The following is a 25,298-nucleotide window of genomic DNA, read 5'->3' on the forward strand; positions in this document are numbered from 1 at the left end:
TTAAATCCTTACAAAATACTAATTGAAACTATGGCAGAAAAATGGATTTTAAAGAGTAACTTCACCAATACCTAAGTAAAAGTCAATGGGAGGAAACAGCAGTCAGGGAATCAATCCTCAGCTTATTTTTTCACATTAGCAGTTTTTATTTTTGTATGCTAAGTAGAAAAATCAGATATTTCGATTAGCTGTATTTTGCAGTCTTCCCTTTAAAGATACACGTTGGTCATTTTAAATAGTTACTAACTTTTCTCAAACACAAGGGCATATGTTCTCTCATTAAAAAAAAAAATTGTTCAAAAGACCAACTGATTAGATTTGTTTGACAAGAAGAGAATTGAATTTTTTGCCTTTTACATCAGGACGTTGCTGCAGAAATGCTGCATGGTTTATTACCTTCTAGTCCTTCTCCCATATTCATAAATTACTTGATTTATAGCTATGAAGTCAAAGTTTGAGCTGCATTAACCAAGTTTTTTCTTTTTTTTATATTTTATATTTCAGCTTCTCCACAGATGATCATTCAAATTGGTAATTAAAAAATAAACAAACTCACTATTTTAATACGTTAAGAAATCATATAAATGTCAAACTCTTTTAAGACTTGATAAAGGCTTTTTATTTAAATTGGCGATAAACCATCTTCCTTGTCTAAAATATATTCTAAGGGCCTGCTATATAGACATTAATAATGTCTTCCAAAATCAAAGTTTAAAGTGAGAGGAAGGCCAAAGGCCTTGTACATGGTAGTTCAGTGAATATTGCTGTAGGACAGACACTTGTGAGGGTGTATAGCACTTGGTAACTTTCAGCCCAGATTTTGTTTTGAAACATAGGTTTTCTGCCAAAGTAAATCTCCTTTAAATTAAGTCAGCCAACTTATTCACAGAATTATTTTGTAATGCATGCAGAACTTGGTCATTGCTTCCTATTTTTTAATGTATTTTAAAATTTGTGTTTTCTTGATATCTTGGTAGATTTTAATTCAGTTTATAAAATTACTGTCACTAAAATATGGAAGTCTTCAAAAGTAATCTCAGGGCTCCTTAAAACAAGTCTATCTAATACTTTTCTTTTTTAAAAAACAATTTAGGTTCATTATTGGATCAAAGACTGATGCTGAGAGGTAAAAATATTTGCATCTTTATTTGTGATCTGGATGGATTCTTGTAGGGTAGAGACTACTCCATTCGAAGTCAAAGCTTTGATTTTAATTATGCCTAGGTATTACTAGGATTTTTAAATAGAATTAGGAAAATAACAACTAAAAGGATAATGTTTAAAATGTAGCTTTATTTTAAATAAGAGAACTTAGATATATCTACAGTAGCTAAGGAAAATGATTTCTAGGTAACAGTTTAATCAGAATATAAGTAAGAGTCAATGGGTAGTTCTTTTGGCTACTTATTGGTGAAATAATCCCTGTATTTCTGTATTGGAGACAAGATACCGCAAGTATCTTTAGATTGTTAATTAGCAAAATGTTTTCAGCATTAGCTTGTCATTGAAAATATTAGAAGAATGTGCTTTTATCGAAGATAAATTGTCTAATTTTAATTTTTGTGTTATTTTTGATAGAACTTGTTTCATTAACAGTTACTATTCATTTCCTATGTAGTAAATTTATGTTTAAAATAGTTAGCTAATCATTACCTGTTTTCTCCCTAATATTTCAGAGTAGTCAGTCAGTACCAGGAACTGGTCCAGAACGAAGCCAAGTGTCCAGTGAAGATGTCGCATAGCTCCAGTGGCTCAGCGAGCTTGAGTCAGCCTTCTCCAGGGAAGGAAACAGAAGTGTGTTTGCTTAGCTTTTTTTGTGCTGTTACTTTTTTCTGCCTAATTGTTCTCAAGGAATCTGAGAAATGTTAAGGACTGTTTTATGAGGGATAGGGGTATTGTTTAGTTTTGTTTTTACTTTTGATTTTCTTTTTATTACTTAACTTTTTATGATGGAAACTTTCAAATGTACACAGAGGTAGAGCAAAAAGTGTGATGAACATCTGTGTATACTGATCACCCACCTGGCGTCAACAGTTACTATTTTTCTGGAGACGATTTAAGGGTGAAGCTTTGCTGTCATCTTACTCTGCTCTTCTCCCTCAAACTTTCTCCCTACCTTATTACTCAGAAATCTTTCCTTCATCCTGTGTATACTGTAAGTTATCTCATGGATCTCCTTATGTGGAATTACATTTTTTTGAAACACCTCTAATACCCAATCTATAAACATTAAACGTACATTGCAGTTTTTTAAACCGTGTTTTCATCCAGGAGTTATAATAGTGTTACTAATTTGTGAATTTCTGATTTGACCTTAATTTTAATGAGTATGCTTAATGTCACTGTCTTAGCAGCCGGAGACCCTGTCAGTTCAGTCTTCAGTATTGGGGAAGGGAGTAAAACATCGACCTCCACCCATCAAACTTCCCTCAAGCTCAGGAAATAGTTCCTCAGGTATTACATTCCTTAGTTTTTTGTAATCTAGAGTAAGAAACAACAGATGATCGTAATCCATTTACTCATATTTTGATTTACTCAGAATTTTAAATTGTAAATCTAGGAAACAGCGTGTATATTTTTCTTCTAGGTAACTATTTTACACCACAGCAGGTCAGCAGCTTTCTTAAATCTCCAACTCCTCCTCCTGCTTCTAAGCCACCAGGTCTTTCTCGGAAGTCATCCATGGATCTCAATCAAGTTAGCATGCTTTCTCCAGCTGCCCTGTCACCTGCCAGTTCATCACAAAGTGAGTCATAACTTAAATTCTTCATTAACTCTTCGTAAGCTTTTGCATTAGTGTTTCTTAAGATGGCTCTTTTTGACCAGTGAAATAGTGAAATCTGAATGTACTGTCTACCCAAAATGTAATTTTTTGAGAAGCTTCATGCCAGTCTCTTGTTGACTGTATGTATTACATGTTTATTGTAATTGTATTTGTTTTTCTGTATTTATGTATGCACCTCGTATATACCTTTCTTATAGACTTGTAACCTACACATCTCCTGAAAAAAATAATGTGGTAGTTAAATGTGGCAATGAGTCCAAATTATTTTTTATTCCAGTGTACCCTTGGGCATTTTACATTTTATGTAAACTATGCAGCTGATATGGAAAAAAAGTCATAAGAGTTGTTGCTGCAGTCTTATCTTTGTAAATGTAAGAAGCCAACTAGTTCCAAGGTGGTGATACAGTAAACTGAAAGCCGATTTTTCAATAACACTCTTACACTCTTACAAATTGTTATCAGTTAGTAAAATGTGGGATGATCATAAAGCATCTGAAGATATTAAAATGTAATTTTTACTACTGAATACTTTTTTTTTTTTTTAATATCAAGAAGAGTTATTCAAGAATTCTAGCGTTAGTTTGGGAGAATTTCTTCAAATTAGTAAATATCTGAGATATTTAGGTACCAACTTGCAAAAAAGCATTCCAGTTTTTTAGATTTTTTAATAAATAACTAATGTGTGCTGAAAGTTTTAGTACACTGCACAGTGACAGGGTGGTCTTTGCATTAGATGTAAACATCTTCATCTTGATAGCTCAAAAGGTGTAATTTTTCTGCCTTCTTGTTTTGCACAAAGAAAAATTTATAAATTTCCTGAAAGTCTTATTCACACTTCTTATGTTGTGGGTATGGATTATGTTAATCTACTGCACACAGTTGTTACTTTAAGTAAGGGTTGAGTGACAGCTTCTGGACATTCACATTTCTTTCCTTTCTTTCTGCAGGACATGAAAGCTAAAAAAGAAAACACCTCAAGAGCTTTTGGTTTTATTTTTTTGGTTTTTGTTTTTTGTTTTTGTTTTTTTAAAAAAAGTTGATAAACTGTGCATACTTCATTCACAACAGATTTTCTATACATTCTACATTTAAACAGAAGTACACAGTTACTGTTAAAGATGCAGTATTATCTCTCAAATATTTGCTTCATTACTGTGTTTTGTAAAATTTGTGAGGATAAACTTGATGTGTTAGGAATTAAATATGTATATCTAGGTGCCAAATATGATTGTAAATCATATGTAATTTATTAAATATGTTCAGAGTTCATCTCAGACTGTTAACAGGAAATAAGCAATATTTCTAAGTGAAGTCCTAAATTAGTGAAATCGTAAATAACAAAAATTAATTTGAAGTCCTTTTAAACTTTACAGGCCAAAGGTAGCATGTAGGAAACTAACTTTTAAATGGGTATTGTGGTAGAATACAAACGTATATTTTTACTGTTACTGTAATAGCATCTCTGATGGGATTTGTAGGTGATATACTGCATCCTTAATTGTAATTGAGTGTAGCAACACTCATGTATCATGTGTAGAAATTAACACTTGCAGTTAACTGCTTTAAAAAAAACTGGAACAAATTGTCAGTGCTAAATAAGATTCCATTAACCTTATTTTAAAAAGGACTGGCCATTTATAACAAACTAGCAATTTTTATTTTTCTCAATGAGCAGGATCTGGAACTCCTAAGCCATCTACTCCTACACCAACCCCTTCATCGACCCCACACCCTCCTGATGCTCAGAGCTCAACTCCTATTACCCCTTCAGCTACCCCTACTCCCCAAGATTCAGGCTTCACCCCTCAGCCCACTTTGTTAACTCAGTTTGCTCAGCAGCAAAGGTCTCTGAGCCAGGCAATGCCTGTAACGACCATTCCTCTTTCCACCATGGTAACATCTATAACTACAGGAACCACGGCCACCCAAGTCATGGCAAACTCTGCTGGACTTAACTTCATCAATGTAGTGGGCTCTGTTTGGTAAGTTTGCATTGATGCCCTGATTTTTTTTTTAAGATACTGTAAGCAATCTAAAGAAATTCTTATTTGTGAAATTAAGAACAAATTGCATATTATTGAAATTGAAAGAAAATAGTTTCTATGCGGATAGAAGCTATCTCAACAAGTATGCTTTAATTTTAGGTGATCAATCTATTACATGCACTAATGATACTCCTACACATTGACAGTGGCTTAGATTTTCCTGTTTATCCTCTGTTTTACCATCTTTTAATCCATTGATTAGGACATTACTCTTCCAAATTATATTTTAAATATATAGTACTTGATAAATATTCAGTAAATATACAGTACTTGATAAATATATAGTACTTAATTGGTAAATATACAGTACTTAATTTTTGCCAACCTTGCTGTCACTTTCTAGCAAAAAAATGAAACTAAGTCTCCAAATTGACATTTAAGACAAATATCTGTGTGTGTTTAGTGGTTTGTTTTTTAATCCAAGGAATTATGTGGCTGATTTTCCCTTTTATAGTGCTAGTTTAATGCTCTGTCTTATTCTCCTGCAGTGGAGCTCAAGCTTTGATGAGTGGTTCAAACCCTATGCTGGGCTGTAACACTGGTGCCATAACTCCTGCAGGAATAAACTTGAGTGGCCTTCTACCCTCAGGAGGTCTGCTACCAAATGCATTGCCCAGTGCAATGCAGGCAGCTTCTCAAGCAGGTCAGAATATTAGAAATAATAACCTCTAATAAAATTGAAGTCCATGCTTATGTAAAAATGCCATTTTAATGATATTATTTAACATCCTTATTTTATGAAGTATTATGTCGGAAATATTTCCTTTCAAAAGCTTTAAGAGTTCTGGTATTTGAATTAAAAACCCATCTAGCTATGAACTTCTCTGTGAGGAAACTTGGTAAGCCTGCAAGTCTCTGCAAATTTTATCTTTACCTTCCAAAGATTATTATAAAAGTAACTTTTATAATTGTCAGTGTAGTCCTGTCCCAGGTAAAAGAAATGTATTTTGAAAACATATATGAGCAAGAAAAGCAACACAGCATGGCATTTAAAAGCCTCAGTTCTGGAGCCAGACTGCCTGATGTGAATCCTGCTTGTGCAGCTTACTCTAACTGTGTAACCATGACAGAGTTACCTTTGTGCCTCACTTTCTTCATAAATGTGGATAATAATAATACTTTACCTCAGAGTTGTGAGGATTGAATGAATAAATACAGATGAGATGCTTAAACTATGCTTGAGATGTGATAAACATTCAAAAATATTTGCTGTCATCATCATTAGTAGTAGTTTTCTTGCAGTAGTAGTAATAATTATAATTACATATACTGAAAAAGAGTTTTAACAACTTGTGCTTTTTTTTTTTTAATTTACTAATTATTTGGTTGCATCAGGTCTTAGTTGCAGCAGGTGGGCCCCTTAGTTCTGGCATGCAAACTCTTAGTTGAAGCATGCATGTGGGATCTAGTTCCCGGACCAGGGATTGAACCCAGGCGCGGAGTCTTAACCACTGCGCCACCTGGGAAGTCCTGACTTGCACCATTTTTTAATGCTCTTTAAGAGAATGTATTATATCTCAGAACAGTTCGATTTCTTACTACTGAGAAAAAAATTAACAGGAAAAGTAAACTCAGCATAGTAAGAAAAACTTATCTGAAACTTTCTATGAGTTAAGAGAAAGAGAACCCAAAGAATATAATTTAAACATGTTAATATATTGCTGTGATTTTCTAATTCTAGCTCATATTCTTATTTTAATATGTCTAAATATGCTCTAGTGACAGAAGCCCTGGAAATGGAATCAGTGTTGAATTTAGGATTTTATATTTACATATAATTCTACCAGTTACTTGTGGCTCCAAATGCTAACTGTGGGGTCTGAAAGCAGTCACTTAATTTTTCCACCTTAGCCTGAGTTTCATCTGTTCTAAAATGGGAGTGAAAATTTCTAAATTCATTTGGTACTTATGAGAAATAAATGAAGTGATATGAAAGTGCCTTTAGAAAGCTATAAAGCATTATACAGATGTCATCCACCTTTAAAGGGAGTTATGTCTTCTTTTTTTTTTTTATGAGAATCCTGGAGGGAATATCAGTATTGTCACATTTTTATCTGATTATGCATTTTCCATTTCTTATACAAGACTTTCATACTGTCATCTGTGCATTATTTGCTCTGTATCTTTTTTGGTACAATTATCTGCTTAGAGGACTATATACATTTTTAACTAGTGTTCGAATTGGTATATTTAGTGAGGAAAATATATACAGTACATACTTTGAGACTGGGATCAGCAAACTATAACCCACATCTAAGCTAAGAATAGTTTTACATTTTTTAAAGTTTGTTTTTTTAAAAAAAGACAAGAGAAAGAGTATATGAGAGTCTCTGTGTGGCCCATAAAGCCTACTGGAAGAGTTTGCCAACCCCTGTTTTATGATGTGCTCCATGTTGTGTCACAGATTTTGGGGAATAAGTTCAGAATTAACAGAGCATCGTTTCCTGACTTTCAGCTTGATCCTTACACACAAAATTCAACAGCGTTCTTTAGCATTATTAATATTAGCATTTGTACTTTAAAAAATGGCACAGGGCACACTGCTTCTCAGAGATAGGGTTATTATCATATGCTGTTTAGCACTGAGGAATATAAATAGATGCCAGTCCCTGAAATGTATTTGCACAACAGTGATAGTTTTATTATATTTATGGTGTTTGCATACTGCTAGATTACTTTTCCAACCAACAGTCAAAATAGTTATAAAGAAGTCTCAGTTTCTGAAATACAGATTATAGTGTACATCTGGTGCTCACATCTTTGGTATTGATGAAAATAGGGGGTTTTTTGCTTACAAGAAATTTTTAAAATATAGAAAATAAGCACATCTGTGCAGGAAGTACTTAAAGTATTATATTTTTATATACTAAAGTATAAAATACTTTCAAGTATAATAAAGTTGTAATTCCCTGTTTTAACCATGAGTTTTACTTAATAGGTGTTCCATTTGGTTTAAAAAATACTTCAAGTCTCAGGCCCTTAAACCTACTCCAGGTAAACCTGAAACACTGCTTTTTATTAAAGTTTTTATAGTTTTTGTTTGTTTGTTTGTTTTTAACCATGTAAGTTTGTACATATCAGCATTTGAAGTTTTGAGGTTGTCCAGAATCTTCTAAGGGTGTGGTTACCTTTGCATGTTCAAGTAGATAAGGGGAAAGAATTGGTATCCTATGTACTGCACTTTCATCGGCTCTGGCACCACTGCCAAGTCAAGAACTAGTTCCAGAGGGGAGAGTTGACAACTGCCCAGGAAAATAACTTGCCTACAATAGTAGCAGCAGGTATACTTAGAAATAATTTCTGTCTTAACAGACTTTTTATGTATGCATGTAGGTATTGCTGTTTGCTTATAGTAGATTTTCTGTGTGAATAGAAATTTTTAAAATTAGGTATGTGTGTTCTTTTCCTGAGGAGAATGTGACTTCGTGGCACAGTGCCAGGCACCTAGTAGTCAGTCAATAAATGTTTGTTAGATTACAGTTTGTGTCTAGTAGTGAGGCTTTTCTTAACACATTTTATCAATGTTAACATATAAAGAGAGATTGTAGGTAAAGAATTTAGTACATGTTGTGAACTTACAATATTCTGAGTGTTATGCTAGGTCCTTTAAGGATGGAGTTCAGTATTAAACTAGTAGGTTGGAAAATGGATGGGATTATCTACAGAGAATTTTTAGAAAAGGTAGACATAAATATAAAGACTTGGAGACAAAGAATGGCAGAGCTATGGATTATTGGGAAATAAACAGATCAACCCAACCTGATATTCAGAAGTAATAAATCAGGAAATACATTTAGAACTAAATCTTAAAACTTATTTCCTGTCACAATACGCAAACAGTGTCAGTATTTACAGACTAATTGCAGAATGATCTAATTGTGTTATGGACACATTGGTTTATTTAGCTGACTTTCCTGCATTTTGCTGTAGGAATTTCTACAAGGATCAGTCTCAGTGTTAAGAGGAGTGGGATTCCTTAATAGCACTGATAATAAGGATTAAGGGCAAAGCCACCTTATAAATTATATTTTGCAACATTTATTACTGTCTGCCTAATTGAGGAAGGAACATTTGACCTGTGCTTTGTCCAGGTTTACCTAACAGTGAGCTATGCTGGGTATAGAGCTTTTGACCCGAGACACCTTTTCTGACTATAAAGACCTAAGAGTTCTGTATTTGATATTTGCTTGGACTTTCCCACAAAACTTCAAAGTGCTTTTAACTTAGACTCCTGTAGAATAAAATGGAAAAACCATTTGTTTCCTGATGCATTTGGAATGCATAGTTTTAGTTTTTAGTGTGGAGTTTTCTGGATGATGCTTTTTTAAAAGTTTTTTTTTTAATTTATTCAGAATGACAGAGCAAGTAATGTCTCCAAACTAAATATGGACATCTAATGCATTTTCTTTCCAGCTTTGGAATTCCTAGCTATGTTATATAAAAATCCATGCATTTCTGGTTTAGGGCAAAGCTAGACCAAATTTAGGGAGACAAGTTTTCTTAATATATATCTGATTATCACTAGCTTCTTGTTTATACTTCCAAATGCATTTAATGCTGTTTTGTGTTGATGTATAAAAGGAGTTAAATAAAAGCAGTGTGTGTATTTGGATAGCTAACTATTAACTTGAAGCAGAAAGACTTACATTGGAGATTACTAACATATTTGAGAGCCAAAGTAACAGCATTTAAAAATTGTGTTTAAAGCGATTGTTCCTTTTTTTTACGGGCAGGAATCTTGTTTTGTTTCCATTTTTGTTCACCTGTTTCCTCAGTCCCTGGAAGAATGCCTGACACATAGTGAATGCTCCAGAAATGTTTGTAGAATAAAGAAATTTAATCTGAAATCGGCTAATTAATTCTTGCTTACTTAATAGCTTCCAGGTGGCTCGCTCATTTTTAACACACTGCAGCAGCAGCAGCAGCTTTCTCAGTTTACACCACAGCAACCTCAGCAACCCACAACTTCTGTTCCTCAACAGCCAGGGGAGCAGGTATGTCCTTTCTACCTTCCATATGCTTTGTATCATAGAATTATAACCTTTTTTGGTATATGCCAAGCATATTTCAAGTGTTTTTATTTAGATTGTTTGAACCAACTTTTCATGTGCGGTTTTTCCTCATTAACAGTAGCAGCTATCAGTTATTGGGTGCCTATTTCTAATTCTCACAACCGCCATACTTGAATAGATGATGTCACTTCCATCTTGCATAGTCTGAAATAGATTCAGGTGACTAACTTGCTCACAACCATACATCGAGTGGCAGAGCAGGGATTCAAGTCCAAGTCTTTCTGCCTCTATAGGCCATGTATTTTCTACCCCATCATCATCCTTCTTTTGATAATATTTTGTCTCTATTAGAATACAGATGTTCTTTTTATCTTGAAGCATAAAACAGAGCGAAGATAGACAAAAACAAATACTTTGTACATTGCCAAACAAAATGAAATTGAACAAGAACTACAGTAAATTAAAGTCATAGAAGGAACTTCAGATTTTTCTGAACCTTTGCTGCACTTCGGAATCATCTGGGAAACTAAAAATTACTGATTGCTGAGTCCCACCCTCATCGTTTCTCTTAGTTCATAATTAAATATATGTAATGTTCACTATCAGTCCTTCCACCAAAGATTCCCCAGTCAAATCTTGATTGGATAATGCTCATCCTCTATTAGATTTCTCAGGAAAGGCACATTTAAAACTATTTTTCTTTATTACCACATAAAGGATTACTTGGCTGTATATAAAATTCTTGATTTGCACTTTCTTTACAAAATTGTAAAATACTGTAACATAAAATTTACCATCTTAACCATTTCTAAATATGCAGTTTAGTAGCATTAAGTATATTCATATTGTTGTGCAGCCAATCTCCAGAACTTTTTCATCTTGCAAAAGTGAAACTCTATACCCATGAAACAACTCCTTATTTCCCCCCTCTTCTAGCCAACTTTCTGTTTCTGTGAGTTTGACTACTCCAGGCACCTCATATAAGTGAAATTATACAGTATTTGTCTATTTGTGACTGACCTGTTTAATTTAGCATAATACCCAAAAGGTTCATCCATGTTGTAGCATGTGTCAGAAATTCCTTTTTAAGGCTGAACAGTATTTCATTGTATTTATGTATCACATTTTGTTTATCCATTTATCCATCAATGGACATTTGGATTGCTTCCATCTTTTGATGGAAGTCTGAGTTATCTTTTTTTTTTTTTTTTTAATGAATTGTGCTTTAGGTATTAAGTCTGAGAACTCCTCACCTAGCCCTAGGCCCCAAAGTTTTTTTTTCATAGTTTCCATTTAATTCTATGATCCATTTTCAGTTGATTTTTATAAAAGGTATGAGACTTTGGTCCAGGTTCATTTTATGGGGGGATATGGATGTCCATTTGCTCCAGCACCATTTGTTAGAAAAGCCATCCTCCTCAACTGAATTACTTTTGCACCTTTGTCAAAGATCAGTTGGCTGTGTTTGTGTGGCTCTATTTCTGTATTCTCTACTCTGTTTCACCCATCTATGTATTAATATCTGTCACTCTGTTAGTACCATACTGTTGTGATCGCTGTAGACTATGTATATATATACACACACACACATATATATACACACATACACATACATATAGTAAGTCTTAAAATCAGACACAGTGATTCTTCCCATGTTATCCTTTTTCAAAATTCTTTAGCTGTTCTAGATCCTTTGCCTTTCCTTATGAATTTTAGAATCATCTTATCTATATCTACAGAAGACTTTGCTGGGATTTTTAAAGGAATTGAGTTAAACCTAAAGGTCATTTTGGGAAAGGCTTAGCATGTTTACTATGTGAGTTTTCTAGTCCATGAACACAGTGTGTCTCTAGGCTAAAATCAGCTAGTTTTCAGCATACAAAACCTATATGTTTCATAGATTTACACCTAAGTTTCTTTCCTTCTTTCTTTCTCTTTCTTTCCCTTCCTTCCTCCCTTTCTCCCTCCCTCCCTCCCTTCCTTCCTTTTTTTTCCCATTCTTGGGAAATTGTTAATGGTATTGTTTTTAATTTCGTTTTCTGCATGTTCATTGCTAGTATACAGAATTGGTTTTTGTATGTTGATCTTGTGTTCTGCAATCTTACTGACCTCACTTATTTGTTCTAGAAGTTTTTTTGTAGATTCATTAGGGTGTTTTTTCCTAAATAATCAATGCCATTTGCAAATAAGGGCAGGTATTTTTTCTTTTTAATCTGTATGCCTTTTTGTTTCCTTTTCTTGAATGTGCTCACTAGAAGTTCTAGTACTATGTTGCAAACAGTGTTTTAAGCTTTAAAAACTTGTTCTGATGAAGCTTTATAGAAGCAATATTGAAAAAAACAAACAGCCCTATCAAAAAATGGGCAGGCCTAAATAGATGAAAAGGGAATCCTCTTGCACTGCTGGTGGAAATGTAAATTGGCGTAGCCACTATGGAGAACAGTATGGAGGTTCCTTTAAAAACTAAAACCCAAGCTGCCATATGATCCAGCACTCCCATTCCTGGGTATATATCCAGAAAAGATGAAAACTCTTATTTGAAAAGATACATGCCACCCCCATGTTCATAGCAGCACTGTTTATAATAGCCAAGACGGGAACAACCCAAGTGCCATCAACAGATGATTGGCTTAAGAAGATGTGGTGTATATATACAGTGGAATATTAGCCATAGAAAGAATGAAATATTGCCATTTACAGCAATGTGGATGGACCTAGAGAATATCAAACTAAGCGAACTAAGAGCAAGACTAATGTTATATGATATCACTTATATGTTGAATCTAAAAAATAATACAAACCAATCTATATACCAAACAGAAACAGACCCACAGACACAGACATAGAAAACAGACGTATGGTTACCATGTTGCAGGGGCGCTTAAATTAGGAGTATGGGATTACCAGATACAGACTACTATACAGAAAATCGATAAGCAACAAGGATTTAACATGTAGCACAGGGCACTACCTTCAATATCTTGTAATAACCTATAAGGGAAAATAATTGAAAAATATGTGTGTGTATATATACAACTGAATTACTTTGCTCTATACCTGAAACTAACAATACTGCAAATCAACTATACTTCAATTTAAAAAAAGTTCTGATGAAGTTTTATAGAAGCCTTAGTAATTATTTTTAATACAGAATCAGTTCTGAAAATTAGGTTTTATTTTCTTGCTTTCAAAATACCATAAGCTTATTCTTGCTAATTCTAAATACCTTTGACGTCTTTTCCTTAGGCCATTCTTTTTGCAAGACCTAGACTAATGTTGATTTTTTTTTCATATAGGAGTAAAATACTAATTCCACCAATCCAAAACTGTTTTTATTTTTGTACAAGTCACGTGTTATTTTTTTATTCAGGCTTCTGAACAAAGTTGTACCAGTCAAGAACAGGCCTTATCTGCTCAGCACACGGCAGTTATTAACCTTGCTGGAGTAGGAAGTTATATGCAGTCACAGGCAGCTGGTTGGTATCTTCATAACTAAATATGTTGAATTTATTTAAAGTGTCTAATCTATTTGGGATCTCACCATTTTAACTATTTCTTTTCCTTGTGCAGACAGTTACAAGGAAAAAGTTTAGTTGTATTTAATGTGTGAACTATTAAATGGATTAATTGATGGCACTCAGATTTTTTTCATTATTTTGATAATTGATTAAAGTGCTTTGACCTACATATATTAACAGCAGTTAATGTTTTCCTCATGTTAAATTTTGTTGGGAAAAGTTTACAGTTACCCAGCTTACTAGGAAGCTTCTAAAGCTGTTAGCTCTTCAGTTTTCCTGGGTTATTGAGACTGCATTTTTCCAGATTGCACAATCTTTTGTCTCGTTCCAGTGGCTTGTAGTTGTATGAATTAGGACTTAATAGTCAAGTAGCTTAGCTTCTGTAAGACACTTGTAAAAAAATGATTGTACTAAGTGATTGCTCACCACTTCTAGTAATAAATGGTGCACCAAAGATATGTGTTTAATGAAGATCATTTCATCAATTGAAGATAGCAATTATAACTACATTTAATTAAAATCAAGACGCCACATGTATAAGAAAACTGAGATACTGTTTGAGGATTAATGAGTGAACATGTTAACATTTTGAATTATCATTGGGCTTACTATGATGCCTTTAGAATCTGGTATAATTCTGTGTCCGAATTTGGAATAATTTATGTAAAGTTCTAATTTAGAGGCAGTGAATTTCCAAATGGAAATTTATTAGTATAAACTTTTACCCCACAAGCTATTTTTTCCTAAAATAGCTGTAGTATAATTTAGTGGAAAGAACTCTAGGCTGAAAAATGAGAATGTTCCTAGCTCGACTTGCCACTAATTACCTTTGAGTCACTCAAACGATCCAGGTCTGAAATGTCCTCAACTAAGCAGTGAAAGAGTTGAACTTGTCCCTGATCTCACTCAGCTCTAAAAGGTTCACCACCTTTGTTGCTAATAGTGTAGTCTAACATTCATCTTTTAGCACTTGTCTACCAGTTTTGTCCTTATGGTAGTTTGGATTTCTCCCACTCCATTTCCTACCTGATTGGTTATATTTTAAAATAACATACTGTATTCAGTGTTTTGCTAGAAAGCCTTCTCAACAAAATAGCACTAGTATCAAATTTCATTGAGATGTAAGAAAAGAGAGGGATACAGTGCTTTGGCCCACATGCTTTCCCTTCTCTTCCATGTCCAGGAAGTTCTATCATCAATGGTACCCTCAACTAACAGGAGACTGTACTAAATTTATTCTGAAATGTCTGTGATTTGATACTTAAGATTAATCATACTGATACTTTTCTATTATTTCATTTTCTATGTTGTCCTTTTCTAACCCTGGTAGCCTTCAAACTTTCTGACTGGCCTGCTTTCCCCTTCTCCTCTCTGTAGTGTTGTCTCAGCTTGGCTCTGCCGAGAACAGACCTGAGCAAAGCCTTCCTCAGCAGAGATTCCAGCTCTCCTCTGCCTTTCAACAGCAGCAGCAACAGATCCAAGTAATCCAGCAACTTCACTCTGGTTACATTTTTAAAGATACTCTGCTCCAAAAGTACTTCAAAATACCTTACTTTAGTTTTATGTTACTGTCTTTTAAGACTATACAGTAATTGGTAAATAATTTAGCAAATTTTATTTAAAAGTCTGACAATTTTAGCCAGTGAACTTGGAGCACTGAATATTTTGTACATTTAAGTCATACTCCTTTCCTAATTCAAAATCTTTCCTGAAGTGCTGGTGGCACATTAACATACATTTTTATAGGTTTCAGTACATTTTGAAATAGTTGTAAGTGCCAATGGTTAACTTTTTAATACTGTACTGCAGAAAAAGGCAAGTGTACCAGTGTTCCTATTTGTAAATGTCATACCTGTTTTTGAAGAATGTTGTTCCATTATTCTAGAAGTCAGCATATTATAGTTGACTTTCTTTAATTTGTAGGGTGGTTTTATATTGCTATAAACTATCATACAACAAAATGGTAACTGAAGTTGCTGAGTTACTGCAATATAGACTGGCCAGGCAAAGTAACAGAAATACTTTTGAAGTTTACCAAGAGCCATTTTTAAAGCCCGCAGCAGGCTTCTGTGCCACTGGTGCTGTTTGACTGTGCATTGTCCTGATGTGGTATAGTCCTTTTTTGTTACCTTGGTGCTTTCTCCCTTTCAGTTTTGTTGTTTTCATCACTCTCAGGAAAAGCATCTTCCATACCTGCCTACCTTTAACCTAACTTGATTTTTTTCCCCTCTGCTTTGCAGCAGTTGCGGTTCTTGCAGCATCAAATGGCTATGGCGGCAGCAGCAGCAGCACAGACAGCTCAGCTACATCGTCATCGGCATACAGGCAGCCAGTCAAAAAGTAAAATGAAGAGAGGCACGCCAACCACTCCAAAATTCTGAGGCTTGCATTATTTTTTTTTAAAAAAACGTAAGAGCATTGAATCAAAAGGATTCTGAGTTTCTACTTCGTTTTTGTTTTTTAACGTGTCAGTATTTTACATTGCTAGATATACAAACTTTATACAGAAGCACAACCCTATGATTTTTAAATAAAAACAGGGAAATGGTTTAACGAACCATTAGGGTGAGTTTGCCTAAGTCATTGCTTTTTAAAAATGGTTTCACTGTACATAATACAGAAGTGACCTAAGAAATACTAGAAACATCTTTCAGAAGAATGTAGTTTGATATTTATTTAGTATAAAAGGTTTGTGCACAGTGTAACAAATACAGTTTTTACAAATCTGTTTTGAAAATGTGGTGGTTGTTTATTTGGGTTTCATACTCTTAAATACTTCATCCATCAGTTTTTTTACTTCTTTGTGTCTTGTAACGGCTCGGCTCATACAATCTTGAAGTTTAGCTCCAGTCAGTCCACTTCCACCTGAAAAAGTATTGTGCCAACACTTATTTTTACATGATCTACATCATGTCAAGTTATTGACATAAAACCAAAAAAGTGAATAATATAAACCAGTGGTGTGGTCTCAAGATTTGCAGGTTTATGTTTTAACAAGACCTCCTGAAGTTTAACCACCACTGACATACAATATAAAAATGCAAGGCATCTGAAGTAACAAAGAAACCACATAGTAAATTTACATTACATAAACCAGTAAAACATCCCACATTCCATTTGGCCCTCCCTAACATAAAGAAGCTCATGCTGAGTTTTCATCTACGTGTTTAGTACTGCAATGGAAGGAAAGTGCGTGCCTGGTTTGTGAAGACAACATAGCTTGCCTTCCTCGTCCATTACTACTGTTAAGGTTCCAGTTGCCAGGTTTTCCTCCTCTTCAGTAGGGTCAACTATAAGCAGAGTGCTATTTTAAAAATGAAAAGGTATAAATTATCAACCCATGGGACAAATTTTATTTTAGAAAACCGTACAAATTAAACTCACTACCTGCATTTTAGCTTAAGCAAGGAGCTAGAAACTGGTAGAAACCAGAAAAGTTAACAGCAACCTGAAATTCTACTACTTGTAAGAATCTTTGTCCTCCCTTCAATTAAATATACAACCTTTTAATACATTTGATTAACTTACTCATCAAACACAGCAAAGGAAGTTGCAACTGGATGAGTTCTAATATTCAAATAACTTTTCTTCTTTAAATTAACTTCTGCTAAAGCAGTTTCTTCATTTATAGTAACTTCAGGCAACTGTACTAGAAAAAGGCGAATATGTAAAGTCAGTCTCTCACTCTAGTGAAAGAAACAAAAAGGCATTCTATGCTTCATTAATTCACTTTTCCCTCTATTAAACTTGTCCAGAAGTAGTATTTTTAAAAAAATATATCTTAGAACAATTAAGGCAAATACAGTAGATACAAACACGTTTTTCTTTAATTTAGAAACACATGAATGATAGGTAAGTCTTAACAAAAACCTTTAAAAATTTATTGAGAAATTTTACCAAAACGGAACATTCTGACACATAAGTAGGAGTATTCCCTAAGGTTGCTTACCATTTTTTAAAGCTGCTAACAAAGCAAAGGTGCAAGCATCCAAAATGTTTCCATCATGGTTGAGGCAAATGAGATCACAGTATAGAACCCAAGCAAGCTAAAACAGTTTAAACAAAGTGGAAATTAAAGCCTTCTGATTGCTATAATGTGGTATTTGTTTCTACTTACAAACCACACCCTTGGCTAGACAATCAAGATAACCTTCAAGGCTCAGAAACTTTAAAAAAAAAAGAAATTAAATTTCCCCCACAAAACATTTCAGAATTAATAAAAGCTCATAGCTTCTTTATTCCTCTTACCTTTCCTGGAGAGATACACAAGTCCTCTTTCTGAATTACCTGTGAACTTGATTTGAAGACATAGAACACAGTAAATAAAAGTTCAAAAACTCTCTAAAATGAATGATAGTCACATTTTATCATAATGATCTTACTTTTCAATGACATCTGCAATGAACTGGCTGGCCACCTGGGCCTCTTCTCCAGGAGGTCCAGACCGAAATCTCCAGGAACACAGAGGTGATAGATCCACATTAGGAACTGAAAGAAACTGCAGCTATGAACCAAACGTCACCTGTCGTTTAGTTTTAAAGATAATATCAATCCATGGCAAAGACAACTGTAGGCATGGATAGGCTTTCCAAGTGGAAAGCACTGTAACACATCAGTTATATTCTTTTTCATCTCTGTGAGAATCTTATGCTTAGATAAAATTTATTTTTTCCCACACAACCGCCCCGCCAAAAAAAAAGCGTGTGTTTAAGAAACAGCCTTAATCCTAAATTATTCACAAAAGTTTCTGGGTTTCTTTCAAAATACCCCAATCTGTAACAGTAAATAGCCCCTCTATTCATACCAACTGTTCTGCATTTTTAAAAGGTTGGTTCCTACCATAAAGAAAAGATGGTCCAAGTTAAGGAAAAAAATCACATACTGGTATAAAGGAAAATTCTTTATGGAGACAGAAAAGTTTGCAATTACAGCCCTTTGCCTAAGAGAATCTATTTTCTTGGTTGATGACATCTGTATAAACCAAAAGTGATCAAACAAGTTTGATAAAAGGCATTTACAAAATTCTGTATCTTGCTATTATGCTATCTTCTAACATAAACATACATAAAACTTTTCAGGGACGTCTGAAGCTTATGAATAATTTTTTCAACTCAACTACTAAGATTTAACTATAATAATAGTGTTAACTGTCTTAAAGTATTTGTATTAAATTTATAAAGGCATTTAACTTACCAACATATCCTTTATCAGGGGCATCTGTTGGTGGTGCTCCAAATTCCTACAGAAGCAGACAAATGTTTCCTATGAAAGAAGCTACTAAAAAATTGTGAAGAAGTCAGTCATGGAAGCCTCTACCAAAGACCATCTTAGCTAGTTAACTACATCATGAGCATCTACTGGGAAGATGAGCTTAGGAACGTATGTCAGGGGCTCTAGGAACATTGGACCGCGCCTCACCAGCTCTGCAAGGCAAGAAGGCAGTGTAGTAGCACAGCTGATGGTAGTGCTACTCATCAAAATTACTTGGGGCTCTTTAGATTTCTGTCCCACTCTCTCTTCCTAAGAGAAAGAAAATAGATTCTCTTATTCAGTAGCCAAGAATCTGAATTTTTAAACTCCAGGTGATACTGACAGTCAGATTTAGGAATTGATGGTATAATGGTCAAGAGCAAAAGCCCTAGAATTACCTAATTCAAAAGTGAGACCCACACCTTTTGGCTGAGAGACTTTGGGCCAGTTATTGAATGAACTTAGGTTAATTAACTCAGAGTTCAGTGTAGTCGAAAAAGCAGAGGCTTTGGAGTCAGTCATGTCTAAGTTCTATTCATGAGCCTTATGTTCCTGGACAAGTTACTGAATGTCATGTAAAATAGGAAATGAAGAAAGAAATACTTCAAATGATTATCCTGAGGATTAAACTGGATAATTCTGTAAAACACCTAACACAAGGTGCCTGGAACATAGCAAATACTCAGTAAATAGTAGCTATTATTCCCTCAAGCTTTTCTTTTGAGCAATTTCTACACATTTGCACAGATTAAATGGCATCACTAGATAAAAATGTCATCAAAAATCTCTCAATTTCTCAAATTACAACCAAATTCTTTAAAAAGTAAAGGTGGTGAGGATTGTTTTAAGTTGTTCCATTTCAGCACATTTGAGAATGTTCATAAATTGTAATTAAGAGCCATTAAACTTGGGTTGTATTATCTAAAACTCAAAGGTGAAAACTTGGGAAATGAAAACAAATACTAAAAAAGACACCTTATTGCCTAATCAACAGCAGAACTACAGGTGTGTATTACAATCTAATAAGTATATAAAGCTAATTTAGTAACTCAAATCTTAGTAATATATACAGTAAACCTACCGCTTTAATTCCACAAATTACTGTAGTGTTTCCCAGCTTCACTAAAGAAGAACCATCTGCAGTACCAATTGAACCTGAAAAGGTAAGTATTTAAACAAAATGAAAACGTGTTTTCGTCTTCTACGTATGATTCTATCTTGCTACATATCTAAGTTGTTTATGAAAATTTACTCCTTTCTTGAGTCTTTCTAAAATTACAGTTGACCCCTGAGCAACATGGGTTTGAAATGCACCTTTCCACCTATATACAAGGATTATTTCCAATAAATATTACCACAGTACTACACGATCCACCGTTGGTTGAGTCTGAGGATGCACAGCCTCGGTTACGAAGCACCGATCCATAACTGTAAAATTACGCTTGGATTTCTGACTGTGCGAGGGCCGGCACCCCAACACCCTCGTCGTTCAAGGGTCAGCTGCACTGGTCTAAGGATTGTTCATTGTCCCTGAAGTGAGTTAATCCTTTGTTGTTCAATCACAGGGCTGTTACAAAGATTTAAATCTCTTGACACAAAATCCCTTAGACACGGTAGAATTTGTCTGAAATACTGTTTAAATGGCTCAGAGGCTAAAACTTGGGAATGTCATATAGGTAAAATTGGGAAATTCCATGTTTGCAACAGAAGGTTTAATAAATGTAAGATATGTAAGAAAACCATGTCTTAGAAGTTTTGAACAGGGGAAAGCAGGAAAACACTTTACAGTTATTTTAAAATTTAAAATGAGCATAACAACTGAGAGGACAGTGAGTTTAAAAAAACTTTGCAAAGAAAAATTTACTTTAAATAAAAACTATTTTCAGAACTGAAGCAACCTCAACATTCTATTTTAGAACTCAAAATACCCTCACCTATGTTGACAGTTGTGGTCCTGAATTCACCAAGTTCTCTTCCATCAGGACGGCAATTCTCTTTCTAAATAAATATATGAAAGTAGATTACATCTATGTGTATATTTTACACACACCAGTGAAAATACACTAAACCTCGTTAATTCAAATTAATTTGAATTACTTGAAAATTGTCTTTTAAAAACTGAGGTATAATTGTCGTATGACAGTTTAGGTGTGCAATGTAATGATTGATATTTGTATTTACGAAAAAAGCACGATATCATTATCAAAAAGCAAAAAATGTACATAACCACCTTTACTTACCAAAAATCTTCTGTAATACTCCAGAGGTTCCACAGTTCTGAAACACATGTTAAAAATGAGATAAATTAGTAAATCAATATAAATCCAGAAACTGGCAAAAATCTTAATAGTGTGGTGATGGAGCAGAAATCTCCAAAATTTGTAACTAAGTTTCTTTCATGAATTCTAACGTTTATGTTGCCACGTGTTGCTAATTATAAAAATTAGATACCTTTGCAATAATCATACTCAAAGGCTGTCCTTAATTTTGCTTTAAACAAGTACAGGGTTGGAGCCCAAAACCCTCGGGCATCTTTAGAAGAGGATTAATACAGGTGTGAAAATAACATCACTCTCACTCTGAAGCAGGGATTCTTGGTGGGCAGGAAAAAAAAGTTACATATTTTTCGCTATCCCGTGACTGAAATTTAGCATACTCTTCAATTACGACCGTTGGCAATAAACCATTAATGTTAGCCGTACCTGCGATTTTAACAACCACAGAGAGTAAATGTTTTCGTTTTTACTTTAGAGTTGTCAAAGGTACCTGTAAGACTCATCGTTACTTCGAAATTCCAGGAGTTAGTTACTAACCTCCCCAGGAGATCTTAATTAAGAAAGTTAATTCTAAAACAGATGTATATCTCATTATACCATAAACTTGGAATTTATACAAACAGGTAACTGTTTCAGTACAATTGGTTTCCTTTGCAATCTTATTTCTTTTATTTAAAACTGGACTCAGAACGAAAATCTACAAGCTTCTCCAGAGCGGCAGCAAAAACGCTTAAGTAAAACCTTCCGAACGAGGAACAACGCTTTTAGAAATAAATTTCAAGGGAGAGGGAGAGCAGCGTGGCAGGTGCTTCTAACAGAACACTTTTCACGAGGTTACAACTGCTCCCCGGGGTCTGCAGGTCTACTACACACCAAGCCACAGCGCTCGCAGCGGGTAGCGAGCTCAACACAGCCCCTTCCAGCGCTCGCCTCCCCGACGGGAAGAGGCCCCCTTTCCTTTCACTACGACCACCTCCAGTCCTCCCGCTCGCCGCCCGCTTCCGTGGTGGAAGGAAGTGGGAACCAGGTGTGTGGGGGGGGGGGTCTCCTGGGGAGAAAATTACGGGTAACGGTAGCCGCCAACCGGCACGGTACGAACTCGCGCCCGCCAGCCTCCCACACTCACTTGAATCCGGCAGCCATCTTCCGCCCGCGCGTCTGCGTCTGCGCGTCTGCGTCTGCGCGTCTGCGTCTGTGCGTCTGAGCGCCTGCGCCTGCGCGCGCGCCGCCTTCGCCTGGGTAGCACTGCCCCTTCCGCCGGCTTTGAGGCTCCGCTTCGCATTTTCAATACTGACGCCTGCGCCCTACTCCCGCTGCCGGGTATCTAGAAGGCAGGGTGGAGTGGGTGGAGCGGGAGGCGTGGGGAAGGTTTCCAGCCTGCATTTGCTTAGACTTCCCCTAGCCAGACGCCCCTCGAGGTTTCCTAGACTTTGACACGTTTTGACGAATCGGCTATTACAGAAGTGATGAGTGCCTGTTTAGAGACTGGTGGTTGAAGAGTTTCAGAGAAAACCGACCTTATATAAAGCAAAGAATCAGGTGTTGAGTGTGGAGCATAATTCCAGTGTTTCAGGGTCCTTTTCCCTTCTCCTTCTTATTCTGGGCCCTGGGCTTGCCTTCTCCCAGGTAAAAGCCTCCCTGCTCCAGCACCGAAGAATTACGTAAATTTTCTGTGCGCTCGTTTTCCGCACCAGGTGACATTTACAGGTGCCGGGAGCGGGCTCCAAAGGAGCAGCTTTTGTTGTATCCTGTGTCGTGGCTCAAGACCTCCATCTCCTTCGTATAAAATACAGGGCATCCAATTCAGTTTGAATGTCAGATAAACAAAGAGTACACCCAAAGTAGTTCGTGTTATTGTTACCAGAAGCTGGGGGAGAACTGGGAAAGTTTTAGAAATAGATGGTGGTGATGGTTGCAGGAAATTGTGAATGCAGTTAATGCCACTGTAGTGTACACATAAAGTGGTTAAAATGGGAAATTTTATGTTTTATCACAGTTTTAAAAAATTAATGTAATATACCAAAAACAAATGGGTGGGTTATATGGTCTGTGAGTTTTATTTTAATAATGCTGTTAAAAAACGATTCGTTTCCTATGTGAAATTCAACTTATGTGGACATCCTGAATTTGTACTTGCCAATTCCGGCAACCTTACTACGGTGGAACAGAGTCGGCCCCCCGCCCTCCCAAAAACGGACTGAGCGCCTCCTGTACAATTACATATTCTTCGCCTTGCCGCGCGGGGGCGCTGTGGGCGGCGCGGGCTCCCGGATCGTGGCTGGGTCTGGCCGCGGCGGCGCTGTGGGCGGCGGGCGCCCGGCTGGCGCTGTCTCTCTGCTGGTGGGAGGCGGGGCTGCGCGGCCGCACTTCCGCATGTGTGTAGGCGCGGGATAGGGCGGGCGGCTTCGCCGGCATGGAGGATGGCTCCGCTCCTGCTGCAGCTGGCGGTGATCGGCGCGGCGCTGGCGGCTGTAGCCCTGATTCTGGTGAGGAGAGGGGTTGGGGACCGACGCGGGCCTGGGCTCACTGCTCTCCGGGAGACTCGGGCCCCAGGCATCCTCTCCTCCGCGCTGCCGGCTCTTGGGCGTGTCCCTTGCACCATACTTCCTCTGAGCCTTGACCCCAGAATTTCCTCTGCTAGAATTTCACACCCCCTTTCTTCCGTTCTTTATGTTTACTTTAGAGCTTTATATCCCTGCGTGCCCAGAGCCTAGTACTTGTGTTTACTGGGACATGCCCACCCTGTCTTATGTCACCCCTGGTCCCCGGACTCTGCCCACCCGCCTTCTGAGCCCCGACCTCTCCAAGATTTCCTCCCGGGTCTGCAATCGCTGTAGTTCTGGCCCCATCGGGAAGGTCTTGAGCCCCCAGAAAGTGTGTGCTTTCTAGACACTCCCTTTCCTGGTGTAGTTAAGCAAATAGAAAGTGTTGACAGCACTGACAAGAGCCGCCTGTTACAGATTGGATAAATCAGCGGATCAGGAAGACCCACTAGGGACATAGGAAGACCAAGATAGACAAGGCCTGGTGTTATCATACGCCTGGGGGTCGTTATATCCTAGAATTCAACACCCTAAGCTTGCTGCCTCTAGAAGAGACAGTACAGGGGAATTCAAACTACGATTTTCTTTGCCATTACTGTGGAAACACGGAAACATTGTAACACCTGCTGATCCATAGGTAATAGGAAATTTGTTAAGTGAGCTTTCTCCCATATAATTGGAATGGGCCTGCCTCTAGTTTGTAAATGGAGCGTTTTCCGCTTCCTTGACGTTAAGGTTAGCAGCCTAGATAGCATTGCCAGGAAGGCCACTTTGCCATCTGGCCAGAATGTATGGCTTAAAAGTAGTGTAGATAGAGAAAAAGTGGTGTATCCTGACTTCTTTAGGGTTTATGTCTGGGTGAGAGAGGAGTCCTCTCTTTCCCTTAGTGTATATGGAGATTTGCGGGGGAGGGAGGTTTCAGGTTTTGGGTTGGGCAGAGCTTGACAGAATCCTAGACTGAATCTGCCTTGTGTTGACTGTGTTGCACAGATTTAAATGTGTACGTTATGAGATTGTACTGGAAGTATTTGATCCTATTAGCCAGAACTGGTTATAAAAGCTGTTATTTATTGAGTACTTACAGTATGTTGGGTATTGTATTCAGCATTCAACAGGGATTATCTCGTTTGATCTTTAAAACAGTGCTGACAGAAATGTTATCATTAGCTTCCTTTGACTGGTGAGGAAGCTGATGAGCTGGTATGCAAATGTCACCCAACTAGTGGAACTTTGTTTTTTTTTTCAATGAATATATATGTATATGTGTGTATATATACACACATATACACACACACACACACATACATACATGTATCTCCCCACTGTCTCCTCACCCCACTTCCTTTCTGAATTACGTTTGAAGCAAATTCAAGGCATAACATTTTATCCGTAAATCTTAAGCATTTATCTCCGAAGATAGGACCCCCTTTTTAAAATAAAACCACAATAAGGTTATTGCAGATTTTTTTTAACATTGTTCAGTGATTTCAAATACTGCATCAGTTCAAATGCCTCATGTATGTGTTAGTAAATTGGTTTGTTCCATTCAGTATTCACACACACTTAGCACTCGATTGGTATGTCTCAAGTCTCTTAAATTATAACAATTTCTCCTCCCTTTTTTTCCTTTTCTTTAATAAGCGGTCATTTGTCCTGTAGAATTTCTCACAGTCTGGATTTTACTAATTTTATCCCTTAAGTGACTTTTAACGTCTTACTCTGTCCCCTGAATTTCCTGTAAACTGCTAGTTACATCTAGAGATTTGATGAAATGCATGTTTGTTTTAATCAAAAGAAGTGTGTGAGTGATGCTGATTACTTCCTTTTGTGTCGTGTCAGGAGGTGTGTTAATCTCTGATTTTCTTTGGT

The 25,298-nt window shown here is 36.3% G+C and overlaps 3 protein-coding genes across 28 annotated transcripts in view; 2 read left to right on the forward strand and 1 right to left on the reverse strand.

Annotated features, from left to right (window-relative positions):
• SUPT20H (SPT20 homolog, SAGA complex component) overlaps nt 1-16,097 on the forward strand; it is a 39,639-nt gene extending 23,542 nt beyond the window's left edge. For 13 of the 23 annotated variants that reach the window (XM_067713294.1, XM_067713300.1, XM_067713307.1 and 10 more), the window contains 12 exons: nt 505-531; nt 1,094-1,126; nt 1,677-1,794; nt 2,352-2,454; nt 2,588-2,746; nt 4,461-4,767; nt 5,319-5,473; nt 7,769-7,824; nt 9,708-9,824; nt 13,213-13,318; nt 14,738-14,841; nt 15,601-16,097. In XM_067713294.1, coding sequence (XP_067569395.1) covers nt 505-531; nt 1,094-1,126; nt 1,677-1,794; nt 2,352-2,454; nt 2,588-2,746; nt 4,461-4,767; nt 5,319-5,473; nt 7,769-7,824; nt 9,708-9,824; nt 13,213-13,318; nt 14,738-14,841; nt 15,601-15,741 — 1,426 coding nt within the window. In that variant the 3' untranslated portion in view covers nt 15,742-16,097. The remainder of the gene's footprint in view (nt 1-504; nt 532-1,093; nt 1,127-1,676; nt 1,795-2,351; nt 2,455-2,587; nt 2,747-4,460; nt 4,768-5,318; nt 5,474-7,768; nt 7,825-9,707; nt 9,825-13,212; nt 13,319-14,737; nt 14,842-15,600) is intronic. The other 10 variants (XM_067713309.1, XM_067713310.1, XM_067713303.1 and 7 more) reach the window with 7 other exon arrangements.
• On the reverse strand, nt 16,009-22,106 carry EXOSC8 (exosome component 8). The gene is made up of 11 exons (XM_067713343.1): nt 22,013-22,106; nt 20,851-20,887; nt 20,545-20,608; nt 19,692-19,765; nt 18,554-18,599; nt 17,743-17,848; nt 17,609-17,654; nt 17,310-17,406; nt 16,889-17,009; nt 16,558-16,664; nt 16,009-16,225 (listed from the first exon to the last, which is right to left on the reverse strand). Exons 1-11 carry the CDS (start codon nt 22,027-22,029, stop codon nt 16,110-16,112), a joined length of 831 nt encoding a protein of 276 aa, XP_067569444.1. The 5' UTR covers nt 22,030-22,106; the 3' UTR covers nt 16,009-16,109.
• Nucleotides 22,107-23,213: 1,107 nt separating this feature from the next.
• The window catches only part of ALG5 (ALG5 dolichyl-phosphate beta-glucosyltransferase), a 33,592-nt gene continuing 31,507 nt past the window's right edge, over nt 23,214-25,298 (forward strand). For all 4 annotated transcript variants that reach the window (XM_067713339.1, XM_067713341.1, XM_067713338.1 and 1 more), the window contains exon 1: nt 23,214-23,372. In XM_067713339.1, the coding sequence (XP_067569440.1) occupies nt 23,307-23,372 (66 nt within the window). In that variant the 5' untranslated portion in view covers nt 23,214-23,306. The remainder of the gene's footprint in view (nt 23,373-25,298) is intronic.

The sequence above is a fragment of the Pseudorca crassidens genome, chromosome 18, assembly GCF_039906515.1.
Source record: "Pseudorca crassidens isolate mPseCra1 chromosome 18, mPseCra1.hap1, whole genome shotgun sequence".
NCBI lineage: Eukaryota > Metazoa > Chordata > Mammalia > Artiodactyla > Delphinidae > Pseudorca > Pseudorca crassidens.